Here is a 13,847-nt window from a genome sequence, read left to right on the forward strand (position 1 = left end):
TGGTGTGAGTTCAAGGACCTGCAGGCTGCCTGCTCCCCAGACAGACGCTGAGGCAGCAACAGCATGGAGCAGTTCAGGGGAGCTCTCAACAGTGCTCTGTATGATCCTTCTTATTAGAACCGTCACAATGTCCCTGCAGTTACAGAGAGGGGGGAAAGTACAGTGGAGAAATGATGGGAAATACAGGAAATTATTTGAGGTTTAAAGGCACTAAGGAAGCTAATTTCTACAGATGCCATCCCTCTGGGATACAAATAGTTTATTACAATACCTTCCCTGCAAATTTAAAAAGGTGGGAGAGGTTAATGGTGGTGTTGGGTTAACACTTCATTCATTACACATCAACTGTAACACTACAAACCATTCTCTTCTATTAATCAACATATATTAATTCACACATAGTCAACATAGAACATTTTACAATCCACTCTATGATCCTTGGGCTCCCAAGGTGGTGCTAGTGGTAAAGAACCCATCTGCCAATGCAGAACACATAAGAGATGCATCTTACTTAGTGATCACCATGTGATTCTTGATTAAATAGATATTACAAGCTTTTAGAAACATTCCTGTTCCTATGATGAAATGATCTGAGAATTGTGGTTTCTATGCTTTACAAAATGGAGGCTAGTTATTTAGTAAACATGGGTGTACATTAACTTTATGACTTTTTCAGGAAGGGTTTTCTACAGTTTTCTTGGAGAGAAGGAAGATGTCCTTACCACAAGTCTGTCTAGTAATATGCATGATTTCTCGTGTTGATGTAATAAAAATACATCAGATTTTTTTAATGGACTATATAGTTTTATTCTTAAAAATCAAGTGACATAAGTATTACAATTTTAGAACAAATCTCTGTCTTACATTAATACAGGGGATGATTCCTGAACACTTCCATCATGGTAACCTATAGGGATGTTTGACGTCAATGATATACAACACCACTTAGATGTTCAGTGTACACATTACATTACTGTGTTCTTAATCTTCTAATGGAAAATAAATATGAATGATTTATCTCTAGGTTAGAAGGGCTTCTCTTATCTTTGAGGCAGCAACCATCAAAAACAAAAGTCAATTTACACACTATAAATGAACCTTACCATGTAGCAATCTGAGAGTTAAATTACATTCATTTTCCTTTCTTAATAATCTCAAATAATGTTAGTATAAACCAAGATACATTAATAATAACTGTACCTCTCCAAACATCCACCCCTTCATCTTGTGTTCCACACCAACATATTAATTTTCTATGCATTTTAGCAATGGATTACCTTCTACAGTATTCTCAATTCAGTCATTCCAGAAAAGAGGTATAGATGCAAGCCTTTCTAGTATGCATTCTCTGATATTTATTTACATTTGATTTTTAATTAAGCACTCTTCTACATTTTTTTTTACATTATTCATACATTTTTCCAGTGTAAATGCTCTCATTTTTTTTCTAAAGTGCATAAATATTTAGGACAAACCTCTTTGATCACTTATTGACTTCTAGCATTTTTCTCCAGTATGTGCTATCTGGTGTCAAGTGAGGTGATGGCTCTGATTAACACCTTTGCCACATTCCTTGCAAATGTAAGGTTTCTTCATAGCATGAAATCTCTGATGTCTGCGGGGAGCCAGCCTGACTGCTCAGGCTCCTTCTTAGCTCTGAGAGAGATCAAGAGATCCCTCTCTGTCCCGCCACCCCTGATTTATTAAAGCACAGGTTGGCCTTTCTCACCTCCATCAAGGAAATTGCTGTAGTGATCTTTCACCTGTTCACCTGTTGCTGATAAACTCGTCATGATTGAAGCCTGTTTTCTATCCAGTTAATGTTCTATTGATTTCAGTTGGGTGCTAGGGTGATGCTTTACTGATCTTAAGTGGAGGAATTTAAAACACCTGTGCCTGTAGCTCTGCACATATGCAAACCTTTGATCTATTAGCAACTCCTGTTAGCATATATATAGGTGTGGTATTCTTCAATAAAGTTGGCAGAGTCAGACGCAAGCAGACTCTGTCCCTCTCAACCCCATTCTTTTCTAGTCTTTTCTTTCCTAGTCCTTTCTTTTATTTCTCAGGTATTTCGGCGATTGCGCCCGTGACCGGTTCGTTTGCCGGCAGGCTCCGGCAAGTGGCGCCCGAACAGGGACACGAGCGGATCCCGGACTACAGCCACCCAAAAACAAATAATCCCGCGGGCAGCGTTTAAAGTTGCAGATATTGTGGGTGGAGAGGGTATAGTTGAGAGTAAAAATCATGGGTCAAAGTAGTAGTAAACAGTTCTTTGTTTCTACGTTAAAAATGATGTTAACTGCTCTAAAGTTTATAACTCCTAAAAATCTGCAACCTACCTCCGGGACAGTTGAACATATTTGCAATTTCCCGGAAGACCCAAAATCTAGTAAAAAGGAGGCTGTTGCTTTAACATCTGACTCAGAGTCTGAACTCTCTCATGAGGATCAAGGAGAACTAGATGAGTACAATAGAGAGAATTGGGATGCTTTTACTGTTACAAAAGGGAAGGACAAAGCATCCCCCTTTTTGGAACTTAAAGAAATGTTAACATCCATATCACAGAGAGTGGAGCAATTAGACTTACTGTCTCCTTCGGGTCCCAAGCCGCAGCACTTCAATACACCGTCTGTTGTGGCAGGATTGGATCCCACTCCAATTCCTCCTATGCCTCCTCCTTTGGTTGAGGCTCCCTTAATACCTACAGCTCCTGTATATTCTCCTTTGAAATTTGAAAAACCTGTCCTTTCCCCACTTCAAATGGCTGTTAAACATGCTAGAGACCAAGGAGAAAGCCTTGAGGGATATTCCATGATTTTTCCAGTTTTTGAAGACGCTAACCGCTGCAGGCATTATGAGCCTGTTCCATTTAAACAGTTAAAGGAGCTTAAGCAGGCTTGTGCCCAGTATGGACCCATGGCACCTTTTACATTAGCTATAATTGAGAGCCTCGGAGCCCAATATCTGCCACCCAACGATTGGAAAGCTATTACACGCGCCTGCCTTTCTGGAGGCGATTATTTGCTCTGGCGCTCCGAGTATGGAGAAGTTTGTGGTCTTATTGAAGATCGTAATCGCCGTAATGGGTTACAAATTAATTTTGACATGCTAATGGGAGAAGGAGTCTTTAGGGCTCTTGATGCACAACTAAATTATCCAGAACAAGCTTACCTTCAGATTAGTGAAGCTGCATTAAAAGCCTGGAAGAAACTTCCCGTTTCTAATAGAAAGACTGAAGATCTTTCGAAAATTCGGCAAGGGCCTGACGAGCCTTATCAGGATTTTGTTGCTCGTCTATTAGATGCAATATCTAAGATTATAGGAGATGAAGAGGCAGGTCTTATTTTAACAAAACAGATGGCCTATGAGAATGCAAATGCTGCGTGCCAAGCCGCTCTGCGACCTTACAGGAAAAAGGGAAATTTAACAGATTATGTTAGAATTTGTGCTGATATTGGCCCTTCTTACCTTCAAGGGCTTTCTATGGCCGCAGCTATTCAAGGAAAGTCTATTAAAGAGGTTTTGTACCAACAAGCAAGGAATAAGGGAAATATAAAAAGAAGCGGGCCACCAGGTAGCTGTTTTTCATGTGGACAAATGGGACATCGTATGGCTCAATGCCCAAAAAGGAACAATAACCCTGATTCGGCAAAAAATCCTAATGTCTGCCCTAGATGTAAAAAGGGAAAACATTGGGCCAGAGACTGTCGTTCTAAGACTGACATAGAAGGTAAACCTCTGCCTCCTGTCTCGGGAAACTGGGTGAGGGGCCAGCCCCAGGCCCCGAAACAGTGTTATGGGGCACTCAAAGCCGAGTCACAACCAAACCTGATCGACTTGGTATCGAAAACCTCTACCGAGCCACCCCAGGCAGCACAGGATTGGACTTGTGTGCCACCACCTGCACAATATTAACGCCTGAAAAAGAAGTTTGGCAGGTGGAGGTTGTTACAAGACCTTTGCAAAGTTAATGAAACTATGGTGGTTATGGGACCACTCCAGGCCAACTTGCCCTCACCTGCTGGGATACCACGTGCAACCTATAAAATAATTAAGATTGTTTTTCTGCTTTTGTGGTTAATAATACTTCTTTTTCCTGGCAGACTGGATATACCTTCGCTCAAGAAGTCGAACTTTCAGTGGTTCACAAAGTCTGTTTTCAATATCTCTTACAGCCTTTTAATTTGTTAAATCTTGTTCTGTTTGTCCTGAATTTCTTCCAGTCCCTCATCTAGGTGTCAACCCTCATGGACTCTTACCTAATCACCTTTGGCAGATGGATGTATGGAAAGACCCATTAGACAATTCATGGCATGGTCCGGATCCAGTATTAATTTGGGGGAGGGGTTATGTATGTGTTTTTCCACAGGATGCCGAAGTACCGCGCTGGCTTCCAGAAAGGCTGGTACGCCAGACGGAGGAGATCCCTAAACCAGCAGATGAGTCGTCTGACTCTTCAACAGAGGAATCTTCTCCCGATAAATCAGCAGATGCATGAGTTTATTCTTCAAGCAAGGAGGATAACTGCAGAGACGGCTCAACCTCGACAAGCCCTAGCTTACACTGTGCTCACTTTGGCCTGTGCGATAATCAAGCCTTCCCTCAGCCTGAAGCCAATGCTTTTGTTTCCCGGGCCCATTCTTAATACTGACATTTGCTGGGAGCAAAAGACTCATATACCAACATTTGAAGGCTGAACACTCCCAGGAAACCTGATGAAACATATGGGACTGTTACTTTCCTACAAATGTAAAATTGTGATAGATGTGACGTTTGATACTAATAAGTCCTTTGTGTGGCCTGGGTCAGACTGGAACAATAGTCCTAGTATAAGATGCGTAGCCCCAAATAACACTTGATGGATTTGTGAATACAACCTTTGGTTCTTGCATTTGTCAATGCCTGTCTGAAATGATATATAAAAGATTGTTGATGTTTTCCCATTTGCAAACGCAGCCATTTCCTTTGAGGGAGATATAAAGGCCATTAGTCAAAAGAAAAGGGGGAGATGCGGGGAGCCAGCCTGACTGCTCAGGCTCCTTCTTAGCTCTGAGAGAGATCAAGAGATCCCTCTCTGTCCCGCCACCCCTGATTTATTAAAGCACAGGTTGGCCTTTCTCACCTCCATCAAGGAAATTGCTGTAGTGATCTTTCACCTGTTCACCTGTTGCTGATAAACTCGTCATGATTGAAGCCTGTTTTCTATCCAGTTAATGTTCTATTGATTTCAGTTGGGTGCTAGGGTGATGCTTTACTGATCTTAAGTGGAGGAATTTAAAACACCTGTGCCTGTAGCTCTGCACATATGCAAACCTTTGATCTATTAGCAACTCCTGTTAGCATATATATAGGTGTGGTATTCTTCAATAAAGTTGGCAGAGTCAGACGCAAGCAGACTCTGTCCCTCTCAACCCCATTCTTTTCTAGTCTTTTCTTTCCTAGTCCTTTCTTTTATTTCTCAGGTATTTCGGCGATTGCGCCCGTGACCGGTTCGTTTGCCGGCAGGCTCCGGCAGATGTCTAGTGAGACTTGAATGTGAAAAGTAAAAGTGAAGTCACTCAGTCATGTCCAGCTCTTTTAGATCCCAAGGACTGTAGCCTAACAGGCTCCTCTGTCCATGGGATTTTCCAGGCAAGAGTACTGGAGTGGGTTGCCATTTGAGATCTGGGTAAAAGCTCACACTCTTTACATTTGCATAATTTCTCCCCAGTGTGAGTTCCTTGATGCTGAGTAATGCTTCCAAACCAGTTAAAGGTTTGGCCACATTCCTTACACTTACAGGGTTTCTGGGGCTTCCCAGGTGGCGCTAGTGGAAAAGAACCTGCCTGCGGGTGCAGGAGGCAAAAGAAACTTGGGTTCAATCCCTGGATTGGGAAGACCCCATGGAGGAGGGCATGCCAACCACTCCAGTGTTCTTGACTGGAGAATCCCATGGACCTCTGAGGAGCCTGGAGGGCTACAGCCCATGGGGTCTCGAAGAGTCGGACATAACTGAAGTCACTTAGCATGTACACATGTGCTTGTACAAAGTTCCTCTCCAGTATGAATCCGCAGATGTATAGTAAGACTTGAGCTCTGATTAAAGGCTCTGCCGCCTTCTTTACATTTCTAAGGTTTCTCTCCAGTATGGATTCGCTGGTGTCTAGTAAGAGCTGAGCAGCAGGCAAAGGCTTTGCCACAATCCTTACATTTATAAGGCTTCTCCCCAGTATGAATTACCTGATGTTGAATAAGATTTGAACAAGGGATAAAGGTTTTGCCACATTCTTTACATGTGTATGGTTTCTCCCCAGTATGAATTAGCTGATGTTGAGTAAGGCTTGCATGCCACTCAAAGGCTTTGTCACACTCCTTACATTTAAAAGGTTTCTCCCCAGTATGAATTCTTTGATGTTTAGTAAGTTTTGAGCACTGATTAAAGGCTTTTGCACACTCTGTACATCTGTAAGTCTTCCCCCCAGTATGAATTACCTGATGTTGAGTAAGATTTGAACAACAGCTAAAGGTTTTGCCACACTCTTTACATTTGTATGGTTTCTCCCCAGTATGAATTTGCTGATGTTGAGTAAGGTTTGATTGCCAGTCAAAGGCTTTGCCACACTCTGTACATTTGAAAGGCTTCCTTCCTATATGAATTAGTCTATGTCTGTTTAGACTTGATGATTTACTAAGAACTTTTCTACATATATTACATTTGCAGCACTTCTGCTTAGTCTGAATAAGTTTTGAAGACTGATTACAACCTTTACCATATTCACAACAATTATGATTTTTCTCTCCAATATGAATGCTCTTATAACTAGTAAGATTTGAACTTTGATAAAAGACATTTCTATATTGATTACTTTTAGAATCATTGTCTGATAATTGAAGTCCCTGATATTTCATAACATTTGGGTCTTGGTCAAGGTTATAACCAGTTTCATTGCATGAATAGCTTCTCACTCCATCGTAAATATTATTGTAATTATTGGGGGTAGAGCTCTTGTGTAAGGTATTACTCATTTTACTACACTTGTAAAGTTGTTCCACATTAATTATACCTCCATATGTATTGGACAGTGATGGTTCAGTAAGGTCTCTCCCATTAATATCAATATTACAGATCTCGGAATTGGCAGAAAATATCTGTTGGTTGAGGAATAATAAACCCTTACTAAAGGACTCATTAAATTGATTATACTGGGAATTTTCCCCCTCATTTTTAAATTTCTGGTTTTCAGATGTGCTTGAATGTATGTTTAATCGAAGCCTGTGTTCAGAAAGGTTTGAATGAGTATTTGCAGTAGAGACTGGATGACTTTCCAGATTTTCCACATTTTTCTGAAGAGAACATGTATGTTTCAAAAAATAATGTGGATTTTTCCTTACCAACACACACTTCTCTGCAGATGTTGATCTTTCAAACTGGTGTTTTTCCCAATTTGGTTCATATCCTTGATATCTGTTGGCAATAATGTTTGCATTATGGGAAACTGTCTCAATTTGTTTATGTCCAGGTAAACATCCTCTGGACATCCTTCACATGCCATTGTATATTCGCAGTCTTTAAATGTAAGTTGCCAAGGTGAACTCATTCATATATTTCTAGCTTTGCTTTGGAGATTAAATCTTCTAACCCTGGATTTTTTGGCATCAAATCTTGCATGTTGTGAGATGACACAAAGAATGTGGCATTTTACTTACAAGTCTCAGTGAATATCCTTAAAAATTTACATAAAATTGATGAGCCCTTAGCTAGATTGAAAATAAAATGGAGATGGAAGGACCAAGATGGCAGAGAATTAGGCAGACATGGAGTTGATCTCTCTCCACAAACGCATCAAGAATACATCTGCAAGTGGAACAATTCTCACAGAGCCTCTGCAGAAAACTAGAAGAGGACCTGGGACACCAAAAGGACAAGAAGGATTCCTGCTGAGCCAGGTAGATCAAAAGAAAGAGGAAAAGAAGCGAGATGGAGCCTGCAACCCTGCGGGGAGCAGAAAGAGAGGGGTGGTCTCCACATCCGGGGAAGAGACCATGGCAGCCAGCGTGTGGCAGCAGGACAGAGGAGACCTGCACACGGGTACTGACCCCAGCCCTGCCCACCCAGCCTGAGAGGGCGTCCACCGCTGCAGACAAGGGCTGGGTGCTGGAATGCGGGGTCTGGAGAGCAGACCCAGGCAGAGCACTGCTGTGGGCTGTGAGGAGACGTCCTATGGGAAGGGCAGGGAGGGAGGAGCTCTGCAAACAGGAATGCTTGGGGCGGAGGCCTGAACCACCATAGCGCAGAGCGCCATTGCTGAGTCATGCCCAAAGCGAAGACTCACTGTTGTTTGTAGCCTCTCTCCCGCTGTGCCGGCCCCTCCTCACCAGGCCTGAGGAAGGGCTCCCGCCAGGGTGGGTGCTCTCACAATGCTGGCTGCTGCCTTCTCCTCTGTGCCCCCTCCCTACCAGGGTAGACTGGTGGGCTCTGGGAAACCTTGGGAGCAGGTGCCTATGGGTCATCCACATGCACAGAGGCGGCTAAACACTGCTGAGCCCCAGGGTCTGGAAATTAAGCAAGTAAAGCTGAAATCTTCTATTGGAAGTTGCACCAGCTCGTCTCTATACCGTCACAGCTGTCTTTGCAAACTCAGCCCCTATAGAGCATCTGAGTGGACAAGGAGGGCTCCCCCAGTCACAGCAGGTGTAGCTGTAGCAGCTGGAGACTTTGTGGGCTCCCACACTAGGGGTGGGGCCAGGCCGGAGTCTGAGCTGCCCCCACAGCACCACAGTGGGTCCAGCTCCATGATGAATGCAATCCTGGGCCCTGAGTTCAGGGGATCTATGCTGGTGACCCGGGGAAAACAACATCGGAGAGACCCCAGGGCCGTGTGCCGGCATACCCATGGTTGAGGTGGGGCCAAGGGCAGTGCCAACCAGGGTCACACGAGACTCACCCAATGGGTGAAAGTGACGCACAGAGCACATCCCAAGGGGAACATCCCCAGAGCAGCAATCCTCAGGGGCTTCTCTCCCGGGGGTGTGCTCCAATCCCACCTGCCTCCACACAGGTCAGGATCACAGCGAAGAAACAGATCTGGGGGCTCTGTTCCACCAACCAGGGCGCAGACCCACCACAGACAGGGCGGTGACAGCCACAGAGCCATGGGGAAGCTCCCCTCAATATCCAGGGCAGGCTCGGGTCACAGTAACAGCATCAAAGCCCAGATCAAGGGGATAAGGGCACAAACCTCTGGACCAACCTCACCCATGAGGGTGCGGACACCACAGCAAGAGGAACTAGGATCCTGCAGCCTTCATAAGAGAGACCACAAGCACAAAAATTTGGACAAAATGAGAGGACAAAGAAATATGTTGTAGAGGAAGGAGCAAAATAAAAACCTACGAGAACCACCCAGTGAAAACGAGATAGGCAATCTAATGATGACTTTTTGCTTTAAGTCATCTTGAATTGAGACACCAGACATTTTCACAAATACTAGGTGCCTAATAATTCTTTAATCCACTTCTTACCATGTCTGTTTTTATTTGCGCATATTCTATTCAATGTTTGTATCTAAAAATCATAAATGATATTGACATACAACTAATCAAAAAGTGATAACATATATAACAAAGTCTGGGGAAGCTGATAACAAACAAGATAAACTTAATAAAGTAGTAGTTCTTAAGAAATTAAATAAGAAATGAGACTTTAAAAATATGATGGGAACACAGGGAACTATGCTCAATGCTCCGTGGAGACCTAAATGGAAGGAAATCTAAAAGAGACTGGATATATACATGTATAATTGATTCTCTTTGCTGTACAGTAGCACAACATTGTAAAATGGCTCCATTCCAATAAGAGCTTTTTAAAAAGATGTCTTCATATAATCTAAAAATCTTAACAGTGATGAACAACCATAAAAAGACGGTAGAAAATGGCCTAAGCTCCCATGCCAATTTATTTGAAAATTCATTGAGTTAAATGACTACATTAAAGTATTTTAGCATTGAGAAATCAGAACAAATACACTTAAGGTATTTAACATGAGATCATATGATGAAAAGAGAAACTTTGAAGTAAGCCTGAGATTTGCATTCTCTCATTTTAGGGAGGTTTTGATTTATGCAGCGAAGACATTATTTGAGTTTAAAATTTGCAAGGTTGTATTTGTAGCTTGCAGTGTTATCTAATATAAATTAGGGGGGGAAAAAATACCTGTCCCCAGTTTTCCTAGAACTTTGGCAGTGTGTCTACAGCTCCACTCACACACTTATGTCTAGAGGTGGAAACAAAGTTTAAAAAGAGCATCATATAGTTACTCAGAAATGGGCACAGTTTTCCTAGGACCCCCAAGAAATGAAAGAGCAGCCAACTTATGCAGGTTGTCACAGGCCAAGAGCAGCATTTTAGTTCTCACTGTGAGTGAGAAAAGCAATCCCTGGAGATGAATTCCTGAATGATTTAAGAGACAGAATGGGGCAGCTGTCTGTCTATGACAGCAACAGAAATGAACCCAGAGTTCTCCAAAATCATTTCCACTGGAGCACGTCTTCCCAAGCCACAGGACAAAGGCTGACTTCCTCACTGCTCCTTGGACCTCTCACCTGAGTCATCAGCTCCATCCATTCACACCTACCTGGGTATGTGGCTGTTGTGTCCATTCTCCTTACATCCCAGGGATTCTTCATTTGCTCCAGAAAGGTGACCAGATCTGGCTTAGAGACCACAAGACCTGTTCATCAGGAAAAGGAAACAGTTGTGCTGGAGATTCATGTTTCAAATCCAGTGTGTATTCAGGTGAGAAGAGAAGGTGTAGTAGAATATTAACACGGCCTAGAAAATGATTTCCCCAAATACTTTATTGAAAGCACGCTTACAATACTAACAAATACATAAAAATCAGATCCTGAGATTCTGGTCAAGTACTACAAGGCAAAAGTAAGTAGTGGAAATCTGATTTTGAAATGAGGGCAGAACTATTTTATACCACTGAACTTACAACATTCCTAGTAATCTCCTTCCTAGAGACGGAGGCAGATTATATCAAGAAAGAGGAAGGTTAGAATCATAATAAATCATCATGAAGTCTTTCTAATCTCCCAAACTTCCATTTTTTCCCTAGAAAGCAGGGGTCTGAAATTCTATTATAAGGAGCAGATAATTCCAGGAGACATTCAGAAATACAGAAACCAAAACCGTGAGGGTACTTATGGGATTCTGGAAGGCAGTTATCCTCACCCAAGGAGGCCAGGTTCCCGTAGTTCTCTAACATCACGTCCCTGTACAATTCCCGCTGACCGAGGTCCAGGCATTCCCACTCCTCTTGAGTGAAATCTATGGTCACATCCTGGAATGTCAGCAGTCTCTGAAATACAAGTTGCATATGCCATGTGGCCATAGCAAGACTTCCTAATGTGACCCAAGATGAAACCAGCAAGAGAAATGGTTTTGATTTAGGAGAATGTCTGGTGTTACACAAGAATATAATTTTTACACGCTAATATTCTCTATCATATTTTTAGCCCCGAAAAAAGACAGTATATGATTCACAAAATCACTGTAGAGATTCTTTTTATCTGGGAGAAAAACTGTACTATGATGTCATCTACAGAGGCATATTTATTTAGGGTGTTGTTCTTGTGTTATGCAGAATAAATCGTCCTTCAACCAAACCTGAATATTTTTCTCCAAACCGGGAATATTTTTTAAAAATGGATTCCAATTCAAGAGTTCTGGAGTCAGGCCAGAGTTGTTCTTCTTTAATAAGCTCATTTTTAACTGGTTAGTTCATGGTTATTTGAGGTCTACTATATCCTTGTACTTTTCTGAATCTTCATTCCATTAACTTTGAAGAATTTGACATTGAAACACCAACTAAAAATCTATTTTTAAAATGTGTTATATAATAAAATCTATATTTAACTTTGTTCTGTATTTCACATCTCCTGTAAATGTGTTATCATACTTTCATAATACAAAAAATAAAAAAGAAAGAGAAAAATAAAAAAAGAACACAGACAAACACACAGAGACAGCTCTAATAAATGTGTATATCAGTGTAGGTAACTGGGAAAAACATCAAAAATATACCTCAAAAATGAATCAAATAATGTTATCATTTTTGTGCACACATGCTAAAATGGGAACTATATACATTTTTAAAGTGAGAAAAAGTATTCAAGTCAATAAAGTCTGGTTAAATCTTATTTATTTGTGGATGAAAATCTGTATGCTTTAAATACACTAACGTACAAACACACATAACAATATGAAATAGAGTTCTTGGTTCTGAGTCCTTTCTTTCAAAACCTGTATCATTTGTGTTCAGCTATACTTTAGAAATTTAACATAGTTACACAAACATTAGGAATATGATTATCATAAATATTTGGGAAAATCAAAAAATGTGAGAAGATGATTGTTTGAGCTATGACAGTGGAGTGCAATGTAAAGTCAGACCCAGACTTGAGTGATGAAAACCTCCACTTCCAAAACCCAACATGCCCACTAAACACAGGTGTGTTCATTACCCAAAACAAAGAGAAACTAAGAAGGTATGGATTTCTACTGTAACTGGTGGCTCCTGTATGTCCCTGACTAAATCATCCAAAACTTTTCTTAAAGCTGAAGAGGAAAAATGTGAACATCACAGCGCTGGAATCTCACGGAAGACCCTGAACCAGGAAACATGCAGTGTAACGGGATAAATGGTAACAGGTGATTGGAATCTACCCTGAAAAATGTCATTCATGCAAATTTCACTTCATATATACCTCCCCTGTTCTGTGTCGTATATTTCAAGAGCAAGTTATTTTAATGATAGAGATCTTACACTATTATTTCTTTTTGTTTCAAAATTTTCTGAAAAATTCCGGATCACTGAGTTTACTCTATTTATAACTGCATTTTCTTATTCCTGCTCTAAAGATCTGAAATTGCATCCAGATGGAAGCTCATCACTGCAATTCCTCTACTGTCCTAAGATCCCAACACCAAACCACATCCCAGTGGGAATCTTGGATACCAGTGCCTCTCCGTGTTCATCTCTCACAAAGGGAATATATTCACCAGTTGAAAGTCACTATTTCACTGAGAATTCATCATGCTCTATAGCCGGGATACAGACAATGGAGAAAAGGCTCTGGGACATCAGGGAGAAGTGGTCTAAAGAGCTGGTCTTCACTATTATAGGAAAAAGCAGATAGTTGAAAACAAACAGCCCGAGCCAAAAAATAAAAAATGAGTAGACAATTAAAGGTTTGCAGGTTTCTCAGTCCAGGCATTTCAGGAGGAAAAGCAGACACAGCCCCAGACCTGGGACAGGACATGTACCTGAGAAGCTGCCATTTCCTCCTCTTCTTCCTCCTGCTCTGTCTTCTCTGGGGATGTTATGTTGCAAATTCACACCTGTGTCTTGAGAAAATACCTTCAAAGGCATCCTCACAGCTCTTTAACCTGCAACCACCTCACCTACAGACAGAAGGACCTTGAAAAGCTGAAAAGACCCACCTCTCCTGACCCTGTCTCAGGAGAGATTCAGGAACAATCACTTCCTACCTGGAGACCAGCCTGTGAACTTATTTCTTGATTGTTCTCTCCCCATAGAGAGCTCCTAACCCTCTGCACACAGATGATGTGAGCTGACTGACTTCCCCAGTCCAAATCCAGTTAGACCAAACTTGCGACCTCTCCACAGAGGAAGCTGGGCCTCAGCTCTCACGAGTGGACCAGGAACCACGTCCTTAACCCAGGCCTCCCCTTAGAATCCCCTGGAGCACTTCCTACACACCACACTGATGCTCCCACAGGACCGAGAGAACTCTGTGGGGAGGGCACCGGGGAGGTCATGTCCTAACACTGGTCACGT

The 13,847-nt window shown here is 41.9% G+C and overlaps 3 protein-coding genes across 3 annotated transcripts in view; 1 reads left to right on the top strand and 2 right to left on the bottom strand.

The window, feature by feature from the left end:
* Nucleotides 1-1,620: 1,620 nt before the first annotated feature.
* LOC139033640 (endogenous retrovirus group K member 10 Gag polyprotein-like) lies at nt 1,621-5,419 on the top strand. Its single transcript, XM_070463087.1, has one exon. It carries the CDS (start codon nt 2,248-2,250, stop codon nt 3,916-3,918), a length of 1,671 nt encoding a protein of 556 aa, XP_070319188.1. The 5' UTR covers nt 1,621-2,247; the 3' UTR covers nt 3,919-5,419.
* Nucleotides 5,420-6,111: 692 nt separating this feature from the next.
* The window catches only part of LOC110148900 (zinc finger protein 665-like), a 103,949-nt gene continuing 96,213 nt past the window's right edge, over nt 6,112-13,847 (bottom strand). The window contains exon 7 of the mRNA XM_070463078.1: nt 6,112-6,677. Coding sequence (XP_070319179.1) covers nt 6,112-6,677 — 566 coding nt within the window. The remainder of the gene's footprint in view (nt 6,678-13,847) is intronic.
* Nucleotides 10,510-11,363, bottom strand: LOC110122469 (KRAB domain-containing protein 5-like). The gene is made up of 2 exons (XM_070463057.1): nt 11,219-11,363; nt 10,510-10,712 (listed from the first exon to the last, which is right to left on the bottom strand). Exons 1-2 carry the CDS (start codon nt 11,361-11,363, stop codon nt 10,510-10,512), a joined length of 348 nt encoding a protein of 115 aa, XP_070319158.1.

The sequence above is a fragment of the Odocoileus virginianus genome, unplaced genomic scaffold, assembly GCF_023699985.2.
Source record: "Odocoileus virginianus isolate 20LAN1187 ecotype Illinois unplaced genomic scaffold, Ovbor_1.2 Unplaced_Scaffold_24, whole genome shotgun sequence".
NCBI classification, from domain to species: Eukaryota; Metazoa; Chordata; class Mammalia; order Artiodactyla; family Cervidae; genus Odocoileus; species Odocoileus virginianus.

Excerpts from the sequence above, each read along its gene's own strand:
- LOC110122469 (XM_070463057.1), bottom strand. The coding sequence starts at position 11,363 with ATGCAACTTGTATTTCAGAGACTGCTGACATTCCAGGATGTGACCATA. Across the intron at positions 10,713-11,218 it reads CGGGAACCTGGCCTCCTTGG|GTCTTGTGGTCTCTAAGCCA; the intron begins GTGAGGATAACT and ends CCTGATGAACAG.
- LOC139033640 (XM_070463087.1), top strand. The coding sequence starts at position 2,248 with ATGGGTCAAAGTAGTAGTAAACAGTTCTTTGTTTCTACGTTAAAAATG.